We start from the raw sequence: 22,168 nt of genomic DNA, 5'->3' as shown, positions 1-22,168 counted from the left end.
GTACGTAACCACGTACGTAACCACGTACGTAACCACGTACGTAACCACGGCGTCGATTTAACGCAGAAGCATAAACTGCCTTTGGGAAGTTGTGTGAGATTGGTCTGGGTATGGGAGCTAAACATTCGGGGTGGGAATCGATTGGCACCTCACGATTCGATTCGGATTCAGAGGCCAACGATTCGATCCTAAACCGATTATCGATCTCGATCCATCCGTGATTTTTAAAAATATACATAAAAATCTGAGTTTGCTATTCAGAGTTTGTCTACTTCCTAGACAAAGCAGCTAGACAAAGCTTATATTTTGACATATATTTGTCACGCACAAGTTTTAATGAAATGCTTTGTCTACACTCTGTGTTAGGTTTTTTGGGTATAGGTGATTTTTTGGGTATAGGTGATTTTTTGGGTATAGGTGAGCGGGTGCGAGCGGCTGGGTGCTTGGGGTTTGTGTTGTTACGTGATTCAATTCAATTCAATTCATTTTTATTTATAATATCAAATCATAATAAGACTTATCTCAGGACACTTTACCGATAGAGCAGGTCTAGACCACACTCTATAATTTACAAAGACCCAACGATTCCAGTAATTTCCCCAAGAGCAAGCATTTAGTGCGACAGTGGCGAGGAAGAACTTCCTTTTAGGGAGAAACCTCAGACAGACCCAGGCTCTGGGTGGGCGGTGTCTGACGGTGCCGGTTGGGGGTGTGATGAACAGTGGCAATAATAGTCACAACAAACATAATGGAACTATGACTAGAAATAGGAGTTGTAGTAGTTTGTGATGTGATGAATGACTGTGATGAATCTGTGAAATGTTGATGTAATATATTAGTATACAATGCATCTGTTGCATGATTGTGTAACTCACACTATGTAGTTCTTTTATAAAAAAAATAAAAATAAAAAAATTATATTTGGATTATCTTTCTAGAAAGGCCTGACCAGGGACTGGGGTTTCAAATTAGCCTATTGGCTAGAAACCTTTTATGCAACACATCTACACATATTGTTATGGCTTTGACTGTGATAATGATGTATGTAATAACGTGCGCTGCATTGTCCCTGACAAATAAACTAATAAATGAAATTTAAAAAAAAATTTGATAATCCCAAAGTGCAGCAGAGAACATAATACAATTTGTTCTGCAAGTTCTTACATCATATTCTACAAGTGCTCACATCAAGTCTACAAGCTCTCGCATATTGCACCATATTTACCTTCATATAATATTATCAGGAATGGAACGTTTCTAAATTGAATTATTTTATAGGTTGGTGTGGAGGTGCTCCATCAGATGGCAGGTTGTGTTTTGACTGTTGATCTGAAAGACACTGCGCATGGGAGAGACGGAGAGACAAATATGAATGCTGAGGGGGACTTATTGTTGTTCTTTTGCAAGATAAAATGAGATCATGTAATTATTTGCACTGTGATTATATTTACAATTCAGTTTACTTGTTAAACCATAAGCGTTTTACAGCATAGCTTGCTGGGATAAACAAACAAATAAACTTAAACATCACAGGCTGCCAGGCCTAATGTGCTAGCTTCTAAAACTATCCAGGGCTATCAGAACTGACCGGGTGCAGTCAACTTGTTAGGGGATTAATGTTGCCCAGATCTGTGCCATTCCTTGTTTCTAGCTCAGCAAATAGGTTGATGACAATAATGCTGCATGATTGGTATTGGCAAAAGTAGAGGGAAATGTCACACTGTCTCTTGCACATCTAATAATGTTTATTCCTCTCCCTGTTCTGACCAACCAAAACTAAATCATTTATACGTGACAAAGCTACAGTATACCTTTCATGGAATTTTAGTTTATGGATGTTCCATATGTGCCAGAGAAAATAAGTGAGAATCAACTCTCCTCTTAGGTTTTCCACTTGTAATTTGTCATGCATACCTGCGTAGCAGTAACTCATCTCCTAAACAGCTAGAATAACTACAAAGGTCTTTGGGAGCACACACAATGCTGCACAACAATCTAAAAGTGTTAAATGGATGAATGGAGGGTCTCTATAAATGGATGGTAACTATAAATTAAGCTGAACCGATTTTTCAACAGGTTTGACGGGTCAGAAAAGAAAGCTGCAAACTGTCCATGCTGTAGTGTGAATGTGGCTGGTCCTCTGGATTCTTGCGCAACACAACTACAATACAATCAAAATTCAAGTGCTGCCAACTCAAACAAACACCTTTATTTATCCCAAAAGGGCAATTCAACCAGTCACATGAAAGCAGATAAGAATAAACACCATCACAATCATTCAATCAACCAAAAAATAAATAAAATGGCCTATATACAGTAAATCAAAGCATTATGCTTCCCCAGGATAAGTAGCTCTGGATGTTACAGGTTGCTGCCATCAGCAAAGAGCCTGAAGAAATTCAAGTATCTGTTGGTTTGGGGCCCCTGGGTAGCTCACCTGGTAGAGCGCGCGCCCATATACAGAGGCTCAGTCCTCGACGCAGTGGGTTCGGTTCTGACCTGCAGCACTTTGCTGCATGCCGTTCCCCCTCTCTCTCCCCTTTCAAGCCTAAACTGGTCTGTCAGAAATGGTTAAGTCCCGTGGTGCTAGGGGTATCGGGACATAAACATAATCCAGATGTAATTGGTATTTTTGAAAAGATATTTATTTAGAACAAGGCAAACAGGACTCACAACAGAAAATGGGCCAAATGGGTGCTGTGGAAATCAACAAAGGAATATAACAAAAAGGAGATCCTCAAAGGGAAGATCACTACTCCAGCTACAGGTAAACAAACGGATAAACCAATATCCTCTCTAACCTCAATACTTTGCAAAAACAAAAACACAAGACGCCCCTGAACCTAGTGTAACTAGACAAAACAAAACCGTTGAGTGCAAGAGCGATATCAGTTTTGGAGCTCAAACCCTGGCCCACTTCCTCACACACACATACAACGCCTGTCATTGCTCGGCAGGGCCCACTATGTTGTAATCACAACAGCTTCTGAGGCATGTGGGACCGAGTCAAGCTAATCAGGTCTGACAGCTGCCTCGAACTGCAAGCCCCGAGGAGCGCCTGTAGGCTATTCGAGATGATGATGTTGGACGTGTCGCAAAAACTTGTTAAAAAGTTTGAAAAGCAACAATAAAATCTGATGTTAAAATAAGAGGCAAGTCGCTCATTATTAAGCTGAAGAAAAATCAGCAAATAAAAGCCTGGCATGGGATATGGGTTTTTCATGCTGCTTATATACTCCGTCTAATGTAAATAGCATCGTCCACATCTTTCCCTGCTTCAAGTTTGCCGTCGATTAAGAAGACATTATCTTTACAAAGAATCTTTCATCACAAGAGATGTTGATGCCACTGGTCGGAAATCATTCAGTTCTCTAGGTTTGCAAGATTTTGGAACAGGTATTATAGTAGATCAGGGGTCTCCAACCTTTCGTTATCTGAGGGCTACTTAAAAATAAAAATAAAAAACTGGCCAAGAGCTACTTGCATCACATCGCTTGCATTTATTTACATAACACACATAAGCTGAATGAAGCTACTGTCATATACAAATTGCAATACCCAAAGCTTATGAAAAATCGTCACTTCCCGTCAAGGTTCATGACTATTTTACACTTCTTTTAGCTCAAATAGTTTGCTACATAACTGAAAATATTCCCATCAGGGTCTAAAAAAACATTATCACTTTACTATTCTATGGCCTACAGAGTTAGCTACCTCCCTTTTAACATCGTGGTCATTTTGTGTTTCAGTTTGTCAACCTGTTGGCGAGCTACTTGTAGGAGACCCCCCCGTGGTAGATATTTTCCATATTGTCGTATCTGACCACAGTCGGCACACATCTGAAAAAGTGTCGCGAACACCCCACTGAGCTGGTCAGCACCGTGCTTCAGAGAGCAACCACAGATAGAGTCAGGGCCGACAGCTTTACCAGTATTCACCTTCTTGAATAACTTAATGACATTTTCCTGGGTTATCACTAAGTTCTTGAGAGGTAACAGAGAACCGCTTGTAAATATTACAAAATCGGGCCTTTCAAAACGAGAAAAAAATTAAAGACATTAGCTTGATTACCTGCTTGGGGTCACAGGAAGACTGATTAATGGATGCCTTGACTCACTTGGTCTAAATTTGGCTGCAATTAATGTGTTCAAAAGTTACGAGTGGCATGTCACTGTGTCTTGGAACACAGCATGGGGTATCAAAAAAACTAAATATTAAATGTAATATTCTTAATATTAGATAGACCTTAGATAGATATTCTACGGTCTTGTGCGGTTACACACATATTTCAACTTTGAGCATGTCACTTTTTCCTGTGCCGAATGTACAAAATGAATTAAACAAGTTTTGCCAAATTGCCAAAAATTCAAGATGGCATTAAATCTGTTTAGGAAGGATTGGTGTTGCCCATAAGGTCCTTTGCTGTTTTGAAACAAGAAATCCAAAAAAAATAAGAACTTTGCTTTTAAACCAAGTCATTCAACAAAACAGAAGTGCTAGAAAAATGACAGTTGCTGTGAATCTGCACTAAAAGCTAATCATTTTTTTCTTAGCCCATTACCTAACTTTCCACCCAATGTCATAGAACCCAACAAACTGGGCCAAAAGCCCAAAATCTTTCTGAGCTACAGATACATACTGCTGAGAGGCGGTATGACGGATGATCCCTGCCTGTCAAAAGCTAAACACATCTGAAATCCAACCCCTGAAACATTAATGTGTGCTGGATAGATGGGGGTATCATAAGTTACAAGTATTTACTGCTCACAGTACGCGTATAGTCCTCTCTAGAACTGTTCAAGTTGTATTTTTGGGGTTATAGCTGAAAAGATACTATGCTGGTAAAGAATAGGATTTTACAGTGAAAAGAATGTATTACATTTTGAAAGCATCACACCTTTAAAATGGGCCATAGTGTAACTGTAAGCCCAGTTTATTTCACCCAAGCACAACTTCCTGATACCACCTGATGTTATGAAAACCGGCTGAATGTGAGGAAACATACATGTGTATTCCATAGATCATTCCACATTTATTTGTGTGCATATTAAATATGTCTCTGTGTTACAGTATCTACAGTAGTCATTTTATTGAGTTATCCCTTTAAATTCAGGACATTAATATTGATACCAAATGTCTTTTATAGAGCAACTATAGGTGTATTTGTGAACTAAGACTTCATATTAATTTAATGCAATATTACAAAAACATGTTGGTCTATTCCAAGCAATGACATACACATACTGTCATTTAAAAACATTATTTCCATCAGAGGAACAAAGTAGAAGTGTTTCATGTTCTACACAAATCTATAAAGCTATTTTAAACACATCAACAGAAGTGGAAGATGTTCAAGGCACTTAGAATTACGCGTGAATGGAATTTACAGAAGAACGAAACATGAACAAAAATCACACATTACATCCAGTTGGGAATCAAGACAGATTCAGTGGTTGACAAGGCACTTTTCTGTCTCAAACAAAGTAGTAAAAACCATATCCTGGCAAACATTATGGGTTGCCATTCATCCTTAAAGTGCATCACACAACCTTCTCCCAGGCCAAGTTTGAGACAATTTAACAGGTGTGGTTATTATACACTTCATGAACTCATCAAAGAATGAAAACAACAGCCGGTCGGCACACACTACCATATGTGGAAACCTCTGCCTCTCAAATGTTAAATATGGCTTTTGGGAATGATGTGTAGGCCTTAACCATCTGGCTAGTGTTGTTTTTTTTTTTTTTCTTCCAGTTGCTTATGTCTGCCAGTTCTTTCTGAAATACCAGTAATGGGCCCTGCGTCTCATTTTCAGCTGCCTTGATCTATTAAAACCAAAGCTGTGTTGTTAAAGTTCCCTGTGTTGTCAGTTCCCCTGCTCTCAGAACTGTAACTCATTAGTCTCTCACGTCAGGTCTCCGGTAGTTAATATCCTCGACGTTTCACACCTCTGTTTCCGTCCGCTTTCTTTGTGTTGGCATTTTAAACTCTGGTGGATTTCTGAGGACTGTGGTTAACTGCTCCTCAGATCTCTGCAGGGTAAATCCAGACAGCTAGCTAAACTCTGTCCAATCTGAGTTTTCCATTGCACGACTACAACTACTTTTGAACATACACATGTTCCACCAAAACAAGTTCCCGAGGCTATTTTGCAGCGGCACCGTGGCTTTTCCCGGTGCTTAGCGCCGCACGTGACGACTGTGATTGGTTTAAAGATATGCCAATAAACCAGAGCACGTTTTCCTTCCATCCCGGGAATGCTGTGTGGACTAGCCAGACCCTCCTCCGCAGCGCTGTGGAGGAAGGTCTGGCAGTGCGAGACTAGGTTTCAGGTAAATTTGCACCACGGTAGTCTCGCTTTGCCAGACAACCGTCATGGGCGGCGCTAAGCTCCGCACGGAGCCTCTGCAAAATAGCCTCAGGAAGGAACTTGTGTGTACGTTCAAAAGTAGTTCTAGTCGTGCAACAGAAAACTCCTATTGGACAGATAGTCTAGCTAGCTGTCTGGATTTACCCTGCAGAGATCTGAGGAGCAGTTAACCATAGTCCTCAGAAATCAACCAGAGTTTAAAATTCCAACACAAAGAAAGTGGAAGGTAACAGACATCAGCGAAAAGACATTCGGCGGAATTTCCTGCATCCCTTGACTGAAGCTGAGGTTTCATGCTAAAATGAATAAATGATTGAGTTTCTTAAAAAGTTAGTTCTATCAAACTACAAAAAGAACATTCTCACAAACTCAATGGAGGTCACAGTTACTCAGGATGTTACTTCGGGGTGGCTGTGTCAAGAGACATTATTCTTCAGTAGATGGTGGGTTCACTGAAATAATATATTTGTGTCTGTGGATTACTGTTGAATTTTTTCACATGTAATTTTCCAATACTTTGAGCACCACTACATGCCATTCACCTCAATTGTATTAAGATAGAAGCAGACATATTCGAAATGGACATCTTAAAATTGTCAGCAGATAAACCCAAAACTATCGGAATGGCCACACACCAGTAAAGGTTAAGTAGGAAAATGTTTTGTTCTTTTTGTAAAATGGGTGATCTGATCCTTTAATTATACCCACATTACAGTATTTAGGTAGACCTTGAGGAAACCGACAGAAGTAGAAGTGCAGGCCCAGTCTACACTCTATTAAGGTGGCAAGGTGCCAGAAGAGGTTTAAGGCTGTACAAATGTATGGACTTTACTTTAATTGGCATAGTTAATGTCTAAAAGCAAACTGATGCATGTGACATATCACATATCTCAAACAGCAACAATAGGCCACATTTCCTTTGCTTTCTCTTAGTAGAGTGCATTACAGATTGTATAGTCTCTCACAGGAATTTTGTTTACCAAAAAACACACATAGCACTAAAACATGAGGAAATCTAGGCTATGAGATGCAAACTAAGTGTGACTGAAGGTGAAAACAATGACGTTTCTCGAGGTCTGTCTCTGTAGCCTCAATGAGAGTCAATAGCAGTACAAAGCAATGCCATGGAAGTAGTTGCAAACAGAAAGTTATCAAACCATTGTGATACCCACCAATGTGTATCCTGAGACATAGATTTTTATTTTTTCCATCCAGACTTTTTTTTATTTTTACATTTCTATAGCCACACGAGGGTGTGATTTCTCTGAATCTGTCACAAGTATTGAGCCATGAGGCAATGCACGTCTGCAGGAAGTGATGATTCGGGTTTTCTTTAGATTGTCACAATTGTGAATGTCTTCAAGTTATGTTATATTTTTGGTCAAGAAGCCAAACTTTGGCTTTGTGACCGCAGGATCAAATCGATTCAATCAGGCGGCCGCGGTACAAGGTTCAAAAGTGAACAAGGAGGACTGAGAAGCCCCCACACCGTTTAAGACAGATACACTTGGTTTAAGGTTTTAAGGAGTGTAGCCATGTCATTCCAGATATAGTTCATATCTTGCACAAGTTGCGTGAGGTCTTCAGAATGAAGTGTTTCGCATGGGCCAGATAAAAAATCCCATGACCCATCGTATAGGGGGAAATATGAGCAGACCGGCTGTTGCAGTATAAAACTGTTCCCTTCTAACTTACATGCAGATCTAGAAATAAAGCCTGCTTCAGATCCAACTGCAAGACTGGAAGGTGAAACAGCAGCTACAGTCTGGAAGGTGGAAAGGGAAAATGGGAGTTGTGGTGGGAGCAGGGAATACTAAGGTCAAAGAAAAGGAGAATGGAGAAGAAACAGAGTATGGAATGACACTCAAACGTAAGGAAGGTGCAGTGGTCTAGCAGGGGAGGAGGAGATGGAAGAGAAAAGGAGGACCAGCGTTTCTTGTTATTGATCCAGCTTCTGGTGGTAAAGCGGAGTGACCTGGATGAGCGGAGGAGAGCTGCTGAGTGATGGTCCACACCAACAGGCAGAGGATCGCACCGGTTGGACCGCACACCTGCCACTAGAGAGAGGGAGGTTACAGCAAAGGAAAGACATTCAGCAAATGACTCTTTCAAATCAAAAATGAATGCATTGTGAGAGCTGTGCACCTCAGACAACATAAAGCCAGACAGACTGAGAGGATCCAAGAGGAAATGCACATTAGAGGAGAGATGCTAATATAGCCCAACTTGTGAGCCATCCTTGTGAAAGGAGACACATACTGTAGGGACATGTTATTAATGCTACAACACCAGCAAGTTACAGTTACAGGTCCACTGAAAACACAGCAGGAAGACAGGTTTTTTACCTCTGACTCTCTCCCATCTCACACTGTGTGACAGATAGAGGAGAAAGTTGTATACGGGACCAGGACTCAAAAATTGTGACTAGTTGAGATCCAAATCTCGTTATTTATTACCGTCGTAAAACATGAAATGTATTCAACAAAAGTTGTTGAATACATTACTGCCTGACATTCTTTATTCATTTTTTTTTTTTTTTTATTTAGTGCTATGGATTATTGTGTCAAGAGTAGTTTTCAGACTTTTAAACAGATGGTTGATGTGACCCAATTCTGTTTTTACACAGGCTGATTTATGGGATTCCCCCTGCGTGTCAAAATACCAGATGGGGAGAGAAGGGAGGAAGACCTGAAATCCAACAACCTACAATTCCCACAAAGTGAGGACACATCACCACATGAAAGAGAGGCGCTAACAGCATGTGTTAGTCACATATATTATGATGCAGGAGAGCAGCGTGACAAACCAAAGGGTTTACAGAGCACAGAACATTGCAGAACAATAAATACACACCATGGTTGGGGACAAATCATTTTCAGGACAATCAATTCAAAAAGTGCAAATAATACACAGTATATCACTTGACCCTGTTCTTATGAATATCAAGAACCCTCAAGCCTCTGGAGTTAAAACCCCCTTCTTTTAAAGTTTGTGTCCATTAGGCCACCCTAGTTCCAATGAGATGGGGCTTTGTGTAAGAGAAGAGAAGATATTTTCCTGAATTAGGTGCACTGAAAGTTAACTGACCCCAACCTTGAGAAACATCCGGACTGCAAGCACACACACGTTTTTTTTTTTTTTTTTTTTAAAGTAAATCTTAATACAATACTCACGTCATATTTACGGACAGGAGAAACTATTACAGCAACAATTACCTGCACGTATTAGCAAGTGAGCATTGTATTAAAGGGTCATTTGTTTTTGTTTTTTCAACCTGGACCCTATTCCCCCATGCATTTGTGTCTAATAGACTGATGTGAAAAAGAATCTTTAAAATTGGTCCAGCGAACGGAGCTGCAATGTAACCTAATGGGCCAATTGGGCACCCTTGATTTTGTCCACTAAAAGTGATTGTTTTTACTACTGACAGGCTCAGATGATTATGAAAAGTGTCTGACAACATTATCCATCTCATGAGGTGACTTCTTGTCCGAAGCCAGCGGTGTTAAGTCAGGAGAAAGGCATTCTGGGATTCTGTTGTTTTGGAATAGGCTACAGAAGTTACAGGCTTTTGTTATCTAAAAGATTTGAAGTGCCGTGGCTCAATATTTAAATGATTTCGAGAATGTGGATGAGGTCAACATAACTCGATGGCCGCCCGTATTCATTTGAGGGGGGGTGGGGGGGGGGGAGAGAGAGAGAGAGAGAGAGAGAGAGAGAGAGAGAGAGAGAGAGAGAGAGAGAGGGAGAGAGCGAGCGAGCGAGAGCAGCAGACGGAGGAGTATTTCATGCGGTCAATAGGCTATAATACATCCATGGTTTCGTGTTATCTAAAAGATTTGTAATAATAACAATGGTTCATATTTGCTCAGGTCTCACAGACCTGTGGATTACAGGGGGGGGAAATCCTCTGATGTGGGGATCATCCCTGGACAAATAAAGACCACTAATATCGGGAAGCAACAGGTCCCACTCCTGACAACATCGGCATTCTTCCACTTTGGGCAAAGGGGCACAGCATCATGCACAGCACCTACAGGTAGGGCTGTAACGGTATGGATTTTTACCGCGGTGAAGAAACAACATATCACCATGATATGGCGGGATATAACCGCGACCCCCCGTTACGAGAGTAGCGTGAGTTAGAGCCAGAATGGCAGGGTGCCTTTAGTGAGCGACGTCAGTGCCGCTGTGGTCGCGCAGCGAGCGCCGAGATCTGGTGGCATACGAGTGCGGTAGTGATGAAAAGCGAGGGGAAAGGGAGATAGCATAGACAATATAAAGTGAGCTAAAGTGAACAATAAAACAACAAGCTTCTCACGACACAGTGGCTTAATCTGTTGTCAATACTGCTGGTAAAGTGAAGGGTGTTAACCCCAAAAAAGCATCGGCTTAAACCTTACAACATATGTTGCAGCACAGTGTTTCCATTTCAGCTCAATGTAAGAGTCTTTGCTGCGCTTTGCTGTCATTTACAGTCGCGCTGCTTTCTCTCCTATTTTCCAGAAAGCTCTATTGTCAATAAAGTAAAAAAAATAAATAAAAAAGGTCTGCCGAGAGCACAGCGGTCTAGCAGCGGAGCAGACACAGAGCAAAGAGAGCGACTCAGTAGTCTGTTTGGTCTTTGGTGTTTTTTGCCCCCAACGTCTCCTTCCAGGCAGCGCGGCAATGGTTATGTTTAGGGTTAAGTGCAGGGTTAGCTGCCTGGAAGGCGCCATTGGAGGCAAAAAACACGATCGAGCAGTCCGTTTACTTGTTGCTCTCTCTACCAATATAAGCGGCTCTGTTTTAGGCTACAAAACCGTGCATGCAGGCTAAAATTAAACCATGCCGTTTTGTCGGAATTAAGCTATAAGCAGAAGGAAACTCTGGACCAATTTCAAAGATTCTTGTTCACATCAGTCTATTAGACACAAATGCGTGGGGAAACAGGATTAACCCCCCCCGAATTACCCTTTAAGACAGGACTTGAAAATAACAGGAACCTATCCTTAACATCCTGATACCACGAAACAGGGCACCTCCATTATAGTACAGTAGGTAACAGTGGGATGCATGTAACTGAGAAGAAGAAAATAAGAAGACAGACAGCATGCTATAGTGATAGCCTGCTAAGGTGGTATGTGGAGTACCTCACATGTTATGGGGCTCTTTTTTTTCAGTTCAGGGGCAGCACTGCTGTGAAATGTGAGGGCAAAAAAATAAAATAAAACACAAGAAGGGAAAACATTTTTAAAAAAAGGACTATGATGAAAATAATAACGGTAATCAACTTTTCACTTTCAAATCCCTGATTTCTTCACAGACGTACATGCCAGTGAAACATTCCTTTAAAAGGACAAATCAGACTTTTGAGTTTATCCAGGCATGTGCTAAGGTCCAAAGCATGGATGTCATTCGTACTGTCTGTAGTAATTGGGACTATGCTCTGGTAAGGATTAAGAAATAAATGCAGTGCAAAAAAGGAGGCTGACAGCAGGTGAAGACATATAAAGGTAGATAGACCAAAGGAAATGTGATTTGCTTAGTGTTTTAAGATGAGAGGTAGAGGTGGAGGATTATTGGCTCCCCCCTACAATCAGTTGAATCACTATATCACAAACGCACAATCAAAAAAAGGAAAAGGAAAAAAAACTTAAAAGGCTTAATATCATCTTTAAAATAGTTTCATTAGCAGCAGCTAAACACCAAAATAAACAAGTGCATGTCAGCATTCCCCGTTCGCCACTTAACCCTTGGCCCCTGAACCACTTCTTAAAACCATTAGAAAATGTACTTGTCTATTTTCATGGCAGAAAAACAAACAAACTGTAAAGTGGGAAGGTGATTATTCACAATGAGGTGTGTGGTGTTTGTGTCTTTTACCCAGTGTCCTCAGGCACATCCTGATCAGCCTCTGCAGCAGACGACTCCACATCTGCATCTGTACTGCTCTCACTGCCCTGAGCTGATAGATCACACACAGACGCCGGGCTCACACACTCGCCACTGGGACTGGGACACACACACACAGACGCCGGGCTCACACACTCGCCACTGGGACTGGGACACACACACACACACGGACACACACGGACACACACAACACTTCATATCATTTAACTGCTATTTTAGAACTTGTGTGTTGACCCCAGTTACTACTGTCCTTGGCCTGTCCATGTGTAATTTGTAGTTTGTAATCAGTTAACCCCTATATATTGTACTTATGTGTGTGTTTGTGCATGTCTACTGACTTGATATGCTTCTCCAGTAGCAGGATGGCTTGCTCCCTCTCCTCCAGCCTCCTCTTCAGGGAGGCGATCTCCTTCTGCTTCTCCAGCAGCTCCTTCTGGAGACGGTAATTGCTCTCCTCCAAAGTCTCACAGAACGCCTGGAGGGAGTCAGTGACAGAGGCAAGACGAGCATAAAATATGTGCCGACAGTGTAAACAAAAGGTTGAGGGTGGGGGGCCTTGAGGTGTCTGCCTGAAAACACGTCTAGGTCAAATCAAGTAGACAATTTTACAAGCACTGCTGTAGGGGGACAAGTGAGACATGTTTATTGCCTGCTGTAATGCGAGTGGGCCCCTGCCCTTAACACCGAGCTACTTTATATCTTGTAAAAATGTCAGGCTGGGTATCATTTTAAAAGCTTAAATACAGTGCCCATATGGTATCTGTGGTTTGGCAGTGACTTGAAAACTACTACTTCATACCAACACTTTGATTCTTCATACAATACTTTATAATTCTTAAAGTACACGGACGCAAGCACTGTATTTTACCTTTCCATTTCTCTTTCCGTCTTCTGTAATCTAAATTCAAAAATTGTGGGACTTTTGTGGCCTTGCTGCAGCAACAGCAGGCTTAGTAAATATCCCTCTAAGAGTCTACACAATAATGTAGTGTGAAATTCCTGCTATGGACCAAACTTGGTCAGTTGTCAAAGCTACTGTATTAATGTTCAATACCCGGCCCTACTAAAATGACAAGAATGCTTCTTAAAGTGGCATGGATAGCAGCATTAACACACATTCAGTACATGAGCACACATACTTTCATGTATATGCACACTTACTCTGCTCTCCTCCAGACTATCAAAAGGCCCAGGGGGGTCATCCAGACACAGAAACTCTCTCACTGCCAGGCTGTCAAGGAGAACAAATGGTGTAACATGAATGTGTGTGTGTGTGTGTTTTTAACAGACCAGTGTGGTCAGAAACACAAAAAATACTTAAATAAAAAGTTGGAATTATCAGTGATCATGTGACCACTTTGCAAAGCACATACAGTACAGGCCAAAAGTTTGGACACACCTTCTCATTCAATGCGTTTCCTTTATTTTCATGACTATTTACATTGTAGATTCTCACTGAAGGCATCAAAACTATGAACGAACACATGTCTTATATTCTAGTTTCCTCAAAGTAGCCACCCTTTGCTCTGATTACTGCTTTGCACACTCTTGGCATTCTCTTGATGAGCTTCAAGAGGTAGTCACCTGAAATGGTTTTCCAACAGTCTTGAAGGAGTTCCCAGAGATGCTTAGCACTTGTTGGCCCTTTTGCCTTCACTCTGCGGTCCAGCTCACCCCAAACCATCTCGATTGGATTCAGGTCCGGTGACTGTGGAGGCCAGGTCATCTGGCGCAGCACTCCATCACTCTCCTTCTTGGTCAAATAGCTCTTACACAGCCTAGAGGTGTGTTTGGGGTCATTGTCCTGTTGAAAAATAAATGATGGTCCAACTAAACGCAAACCGGATGGGATGGCATGTCGCTGCAGGATGCTGTGGTAGCCATGCTGGTTCAGTATGCCTTCAATTTTGAATAAATCCCCAACAGTGTCACCAGCAAAGCACCCCCACATCATCACACCTCCTCCTCCATGCTTCACGGTGGGAACCAGGCATGTAGAATTCATCCGTTGGACACGGCGGTTGGAACCAAAGATCTCAAATTTGGACTCATCAGACAAAAGCACAGATTTCCACTGGTCTAATGTCCATTCCTTGTGTTTCTTGGCCCAAACAAATCTCTTCTGCTTGTTGCCTCTCCTTAGCAGTGGTTTCCTAGCAGCTATTTGACCATGAAGGCCTGATTCGCGCAGTCTCCTCTTATCAGTTGTTCTAGAGAGGTGTCTGCTGCTAGAACTCTGTGTGGCATTCATCTGGTCTCTAATCTGAGCTGCTGTTAACTTGAGATTTCTGAGGCTGCTGACTCTGATGAACTTATCCTCAGCAGCAGAGGTGACTCTTGGTCTTCCTTTCCTGGGGCGGTCCTCATGTGAGCCAGTTTCGTTGTAGCGCTTGATGGTTTTTGCGACTGCACTTGGGGACACATTCAAAGTTTTTGTAATTTTCCGGACTGACTGACCTTCATTTCTTAAAGTAATGATGGCCACACGTTTCTCTTTACTTAGCTGATTGGTTCTTGCCATAATATGAATTCTAACAGTTGTCCAACAGGGCTGTCGGCTGTGTATCAACATGACTTCTGCACAACACAACTGATGGTACCAACCCCATTAATAAGGCAAAAAATTCCACTAATTAACCCTGACAAGGCACACCTGTGAAGTGAAAACCATTTCAGGTGACTACCTCATGAAGCTCATTGAGAGAACACCAAGGGTTTGCAGCGCTATTAAAAAAGCAAAGGGTGGCTACTTTGAGGAATCTAAAATATAAGACCTATTTAAGAGTTAAGAGTTATTTCACACTTTTTTGTTAAGTACATAATTCCATATGTGTTCATTCATAGTTTTGATGCCTTCAGTGAGAATCTACAATGAAAATAGTCATGAAAATAAAGAAAACGCATTGAATGAGAAGATGTGTCCAAACTTTTGGCCTGTACTGTAGTTTACACAAAAAGGCTGAATAATTTCATTTAAACGCTGCATAATCATGTCACATACCAGCTGGCAATGTCCTTGTGTGCAACAAGGTTTTGCAAAAAGGCCTGGAGTCCCAACTGTCTGTCTTCCAGGAAGTCGGTGTCATAGTTGTCTTTGAACCACCGCTTAGGAGGCAGCGAGAGGCGGAAGCCTGGGAACATCTCCTTCAGCTAGAACACACACAAACACAGAGAGAGTACGGAAAGAGTATCACAAGATCTCTCTTATACAGTTACAGCAGTTCCGCAGACATAAGGCAAAGACAAGAAAAATAATGTTGCTCCCTGAAACACTCACACTTCACTTCTGCATTACTCTAATCAAATAAGTAATAAAACAAGTCTGCTGTCATCTATTCTGTATCCCTTACCTACTTACTTACCTTATTTTTTTTTACATTTGATACAATCTTTAATTTTAAGGTCACAATTTCATTCTTAAAATATGATCATATATTTGAAATGACACATTAGCTCAGTTTGGCGAAGACAAGATTCTAGTTTCACGTTTCAAGACTTTATTGTCAAATGCAAAACAAATACAGAGTCGTTGCAATATTAGTTCCCTTTCAACAACGCTCATAGAAATAAGTATAAAAAGAGAAAATCATACAAATAGGAATTTAACACATACATTAGTGGATAAGTTAAAATAAAGGGGTAAAATATAATAAACTTTTATTGTTATTTTAACAGGAAACTCAGTTGAATTGTTTTGTCTGCATATTGTGTACTGGTATACTTAGTGTTGTGTAAGACAAGCAGCACTGTGCCGGTACCATTATGCTGTCAAGCATACTGTAGATCAGTGGACAAAAAAGCCAATTGCAGGAAATAATATCAGCTTGCCAGATATTTTGCTGGTTCTTTAACCTTTTATCTCTGAGCTCCAGCTGCCACTCAGTGTGTCTTTGCCACTGTCTTTTTCCCATTGAATACATGAGCATAGACAGTATACGCTACAGCAAATAAGATGTACAGAACAGTGTTTCAGTGTCCTACACAGAAGGAGAAACGATCACATCATTACACCAAAATATTAAAAAAATATTTGTGTAGCAACAAGCGCCAATGCCTCTGGAGAACCCTGAAGTAAATGACATTGGTACGGCATTCTCTCCTCACAAACTGTTCCCACTTGTTGGGAGCATGCCAAACCAGAGAACTTCTGAAACTACTGCCATAGCTGAAATGTTTGACATGAAAACTCAAACGTATCTTGTCAAAGTACTATTATAAATAAACTCAATCCTACATGACGAGAAACTGCTCTTTAATAAGAACTAGGGCTGTCCATTTACTGTGTACGGTAGGTGGTACTTTTAGTTAAAATTGTTGTGTGCATTTCACATTTGTGAGGAATGACTTAATATTGTAGCCTTGGAAACCCGTGACGAACTTCCGGCAAATTTGAGATTTACTCTGCGAGTCAGTCTGGCCAAAAACCCATTCAAGCCCATTTCTAATTTTTCCAAATCGAGGCACCAATCACAACCGTTGAGGCGGGCTTTACACGATGACGATAGCACAGCGACGGCGAGCAGCTTTTTGTTTACATTCAACATGACGGCCACCGAAGCGCAGCGACCCGTTGATGCCGCTGTCGCTGCTACGTCACCTGGATCTTTGGTCTGATTGGTTGAAGGACTATCCAATGTGCCCAGAGGCATTTGAGCGGCGTCCGTTGGTGACGCCCCTTTGGAAATAAGCTGCGAATGAACCTTGCCCACACCCACTCTCAGTTACAACTGAGAAGGGTCTGGTGTCAACCAGGCTATTAATATTGCCAAATGCCTTTGTTGCATAAACTTACTGACCTGACTCTTCTGTTTATTGTCCTGTGCTGACTGCCTCTAATGGAGCCTTCAAAGTCAATCAAGCCTATATCCATCTCTGCCTTTAATCTAATCTAAACAATCTAAACATTGCTTGGTAATGTACTAAATCCTCAAAACAGATGTATGCAGATTATGACAAAGTCATTTTTGACTGTGTTTGGGGTTTACTGTATTGATAGTAGGGGTGGGGGAAAAAAAATTGATACAGCATAATATATTTTCCGTGGCAATACTGTATTGATACACAGACGCCAAGTATCGGCCTTTTACTATATATGTGTTGGTCAGTTTGTCTGCTTGACAATCCCATTTTGCAGCAATAAAATTGAAGCGAGATGAACAAACGGAGAACTGTATCTTTTTAGATAAAACAGATGTTGACAAAGTTTCCTTTTGGGGACATCATTTGAAATTGGGGAAAATTTGAAGTTGGAAAAAAGGTAATAACTTCCCACCCCTAAGTGATAACAGGCACTGATGTCAGCAGTTTGCTCAGAAGGAGGTGGCTTGGTATGTGTATGCATAAACTTGCACACATACTGTGTTCACACTGGAACCGAGTCATGTGCATAAACAGAGTAAAGCAAGGTTGGGTGAGGTCCAGACTACTATGCCAGATATCTATTATTACATGTCCACACCCCCCTCTCTGTCCTCTCTCTCCTTGTTGAATGTAGGGTGTTCCCATCTTTTGTGCTACATTCTTCTTGCCTGGGGTTACTGTGTCTAAATTCATAAATTGTGACTTTCAGTAGTAGGTTTAATCAATATTTTGCAGGCCTACAAAGATAAGCTTTGTTTGTTGGTTGCAGCTTTTTAACCATCATGTTTTAATTGAATTTGTCTTAATATTTTTCCCTTTTGTAATCTGTGACCGAAATGTCCTTCCCGGAACCATGAGAGACCGGTTTCCCCTAGTTGGTTCGGGCATGTCGGCTATTTGGGAACAGAAGGCTTCTTTGTGGAGCTCTAATCACTTCCACAGTGCACTCAAAAACAAAAGAAATCATGCTGAAAGCAATATTTTGATGGTCAAAAACAGTGTCTGCAAACAGATGATCACAAAACAAAAAGCTTCACATTGGGCTGAGATTTGGGACTGCACATACTTTTCATTCAAAACATGCATACACAAACATATGTACATAACACACCTTGTCGTTGAGTCTGGAGAAGTCTGTGTACCTTCTAAAAACAACCCAGCTCTCATCTGGAGTCTTTCTGACCAGGACCTTAAATACCTGCAGCAGAGACAAAACACACAAAGGTGATCTTAAAGCATTGTTTATGACTCCAAAAGTATAGAGTTGTTGCCTTTTGCTAGCGCTTGAAGATGATTTGTATCCAATTAATACACATCCGTGTGCTGAGTAAATGCTGACAGTAGACTTGTCATCTCTAGTTTGCGTCATAATGTTTGCTTGTCCTTAGTGAGCATGGCTGTCCCCTTTGTTAAAGTGTCGTCCTGTCACTATAACTGTAGGAAAACTGATAAAGAGAATCACATGCTGCCAACCTACATCTCAATATAGGCTGAATAACGTAGCTTAACTTTAATCAGTGCACTTTGCTGGAAAGTTGTGCCACCGATACACAAGTTCAAAAAGGTTATTATGATAAGCCTAGTCTCGCTTTGCCAGACCCTCCTCCAAAGCGCGCTGGAGGAGAGTCTGGCTACTCCACATAGCATTCGGGAATGGGAGGAAAATGTGCTCTGGGAGGAAAACGTGCACTGGTTTATTGGCATTTCTTTAAACCAATCACAACTGTGATTGCGATGTTAAGCACCGGAGAAAAGGAGAAAAGCTGCGGTGCCGCTGCAAAATAGGCTCGGAAGGAACTTGTTTTGGTGGAACATGTGGCAGTGGGATCCGACCTAAATGAGTGAAATCCGGCGAACGTCAAGGATATAGACTAGGATAAGCCTATTTTCTAGTTTCATACCGTGAACTTGGCCCTCTCCTCCATGACTTCATACCCCAGCACAGTGGGGGTAATGGGCCTCTCCTCGCTTTGCTGGCTCCCAGCAGGATCTGATATGGAGCGGGGACAGCTAGAGTACTCCATGGAGGGCTCCAAAGTCCCGTTCACCCTGGCCCGGGTCACAGGGCTCTGGGGGGGTGGTGGTGTCCTGCTCCGGCTACCTCTGTCCACGCAGCGGGATTGGTGCTGGGTACCTAATCCTCCACATCCTCTTCCGTGGTCCTGCCCGGTCGTGAAGCTAGAGACGCTGCCTAGTGATGAAGCTCGCTGTGGCCGCCTGAGCTTGCTGCTACCTCCTGACAAAGCTCTGTCCATCGGCACAGGGACAGGCACAAAGGGTGATGCCATCTTCCTGAGCTTTATGCTCCTTCCCTCCCCCCGCCACCACCGGTGCAGTCAACAAGGTTCTTCACACTGACACTGACCTCGCCTTTCTTCAGTGGTGCAGCATGATGATGAAGTGAAGCAGTAATGCTCACTCTGAGGGGCTGATGAAGCCTGAGCACCCTGTACAAAAAAAGAAAAGAATAAACTGGTATGTTCATTGTATTTACCGTCATCAATATTGACTATAAGCTTCCTTAAATACAGGCTGAAAAAGTTGGATCCTCAGATTTCCCTTAAAAAACGTACACAATTGAGGGTACCAGACTGTGAGGGCAGATTAATTATTGACATGAGCCACATGCCATTCATAATTTATAGATTTGTGCATTATGTGAATAATTCATGATGGAAAAAGCCTTTGAAGATCCGTAGATGATTAGTGTGTCAGATCATCTTGTCAATTGATTAGGTTATATCCACTTGTTCCATTATAAGCTGGACCCTTTCCAGTGAATGCAAACAGGAACAAGCCATAATGCTTTGGTTTGAGATAAAGGCAGAGGAACCTGCATGTTGGTTTTCATGGAAGAGCAGGACCTGAAATCGATTTCTGCTCAGATTGAGAGACTGGCAGCTACCTGTCAAACGTGTTCACATTAATTCAGCATTAGTGGATTAGAGAGGGCAGTCCTGCTTACTGGTAATACACATGTCAATGCCATATCAAGGCCAAGAGGACAAAAGAAAAAATAATGGAAACAATAAAGAACTACAATAATGAACTAGTAAATATAGGCAGTCAACAAAGTGACATTGATGATATTTACTGCTCATGCTGCTCGCTCTCTTGACTGCAGCTATTTTGGTGACGAAAGAGGTGGGACTAGAGCCAGCATGGCAACAAAACGCTGGCTGCCTACTTTAACTAACGTTATACTTTTAAGTCACATTTTTCACGCTTTGGCTAACTTAGCTAAGTCAAGCGGTTAACGTTAATAGTTTAGCTAGCGAGCCTTTGGTAGGTGAAGTTAGCAAGCACGCACGCTAACCTAACTGCAAAGGATAACTTCCTTTTACTGAACAGTACCAACACCATTAACAAAATGTGGTAAACCACTTTCAAAAAAATCATAATTCCAGTCGCTGCGACAGCTAGCTAACGTTAGCTAGGTTCGTAACGCTAACGTTATGCTTACTATTTAAAGTTAACGTTACGCCACTCCGAACAAAGTAACGTTAACGTTGAGCTAACTGTTACCTAAAATATTGTTAAAATGAGAGCTGCTTCTAATATAAGATGCATGCCGAATCGAGTAGCAATTGCCAAATGTTTGTTTAAGGTCTAATTTTATTTTATTTTAGGTAGCTTTATGTTGCCATTAGTAAATAGGGCAACGCTTTTCTCCACACCACTGAAAGATAAGGTTATTACATTACCTTTACGTTAGCTAGCTAGTAAGCTAGGACGGGCAGCCAAAGCTAAGATGACGCATGATGACAACGACCTTCGCTTACCGTAGGAGGCCAGTATCTGTCCCCTTCAGAAAATAAAGTTAATATACACATAAAGCCCGACGTTTGATTGTCCTGTTGCTGTAAATCGAATGCACTATATCCTCCTCTTCCCTGTTCATGTTAGCTCGGTTGAATTCAGACCACGACAGCTGCAGTGTTTTAAGATAGCCAGATGAGGGCGCTGTAACATAGCCTACAAAATAAACCGCACTGTAATGTAATTCTGCAGCAAATAAAAATGAGTTGTATTGTTATATTGTAACCTCTAGGAAAAACCGGATTGGTGGTGGTTGTCAGTGCTTACCATGCCTGGTCAGCACATGCTCACACTGCACAACATACAGCTCTTTGTCTTTTTCATTCTTTATAGCATATGTCTAAAGTATAAAAATAAAATAAAAATGAACCTGTACAGAAATGATGTGAGTAGGCTATATACATTTATGTGAAGTAGCCTGGACACTTGAATGAAAAGTCCAGCTTGACCCAACTTGCAATATCCCTAATGTTCATCCCCATCACTGTTTCCCCCTAAAACCAAATAAATTTTTTAACTCACTAGTTGAAAAAAGGTCTTTCAAAAGGAAGTTATACCATATGAATGACAATAAAATTACAATCTGTTGTTAGCCTATCTAATGGCAACATTATTGGCAGTAGAGAAAGCAGTGGCTCTCAAACTAAATCATTTAGCATGGAAGATTAGGTTAGCTCACTTTTTTTAAATAGAAAACTTTGCATTGATGCATCTAAGATGACAAAATGCAAACACTACAACGACAGACCTTCTGCACGCACATACAAAATTTTTTGCATTCATATAATAGCTGATGCAAGCCTTATATTTTGTGAGCAGCAGGACAATTAGTGACCACACATTATATGACTATGGAAATTTAGTAATTGTCTCCATGCATGGTTGGTCATTGTCATTGATAGCAAATAATATTCCACTGTAGTCAGCATCTCAAGTGTACTTTACCTTTCCAGAGTTATACAAACAAAGAACTTTGAATAGCTTGATGTATTTTGATTCACAGTGCAGCTGGTCAGAAATGTGATTATCACATTGGTATAGTGATGATGATTTTGGCTTAATCAACTGTAGACTGCACCTTGTCTTCATCACTCATCCGGCCTTTTATTATTTGGGATATCTGTGGTTGGTGACTCTTACTAAGCACACCCTTTGACACAAGACATGCACCCAAAGCATAATATGGGTGGGTGTGTCTTTCACTGATGGGTGTGATTTCTAGAT

The 22,168-nt window shown here is 41.4% G+C and overlaps 1 protein-coding gene across 4 annotated transcripts; it reads right to left on the bottom strand.

The window, feature by feature from the left end:
- Positions 1-2,194: 2,194 nt before the first annotated feature.
- On the bottom strand, positions 2,195-21,073 carry snx16 (sorting nexin 16). Of its 4 annotated transcripts, none has more exons than XM_078281190.1 (9): positions 20,830-21,073; positions 19,027-19,572; positions 18,237-18,323; positions 15,267-15,415; positions 13,427-13,496; positions 12,604-12,740; positions 12,236-12,412; positions 11,508-11,548; positions 2,195-8,427 (listed from the first exon to the last, which is right to left on the bottom strand). In XM_078281190.1, the coding sequence occupies exons 2-9, from the start codon at positions 19,411-19,413 to the stop codon at positions 8,129-8,131; spliced, it is 1,347 nt and encodes a 448-aa protein (XP_078137316.1). In that variant the 5' UTR covers positions 19,414-19,572; positions 20,830-21,073; the 3' UTR covers positions 2,195-8,128. The 4 variants fall into 4 exon arrangements, with proteins under 4 accessions (XP_078137316.1, XP_078137317.1, XP_078137318.1 ...); XM_078281191.1 differs by having other exon boundaries at positions 20,908-21,073; XM_078281192.1 differs by having other exon boundaries at positions 8,157-8,427; positions 11,503-11,548.
- Positions 21,074-22,168: the final 1,095 nt, after the last annotated feature.

Source organism: Sander vitreus, chromosome 22 (genome assembly GCF_031162955.1).
Source record: "Sander vitreus isolate 19-12246 chromosome 22, sanVit1, whole genome shotgun sequence".
Classification (NCBI taxonomy): domain Eukaryota; kingdom Metazoa; phylum Chordata; class Actinopteri; order Perciformes; family Percidae; genus Sander; species Sander vitreus.
Note: the sequence above shows the minus strand (reverse complement) of the source record. Positions and strands in the feature narration are given on the sequence as shown.

Coding starts and splice junctions, on each gene's coding strand:
- snx16 (XM_078281190.1), bottom strand. CDS start 19,413: ATGGCATCACCCTTTGTGCCTGTCCCTGTGCCGATGGACAGAGCTTTG. Junction 11,549..12,235: donor GATGTGCCTGAGGACACTGG/GTAAAAGACACA, acceptor CACATTTCACAG/CAGTGCTGCCCCTGAACTGA. Junction 8,428..11,507: donor AAAAAAGAGCCCCATAACAT/GTGAGGTACTCC, acceptor CCCTCTCTCTAG/TGGCAGGTGTGCGGTCCAAC.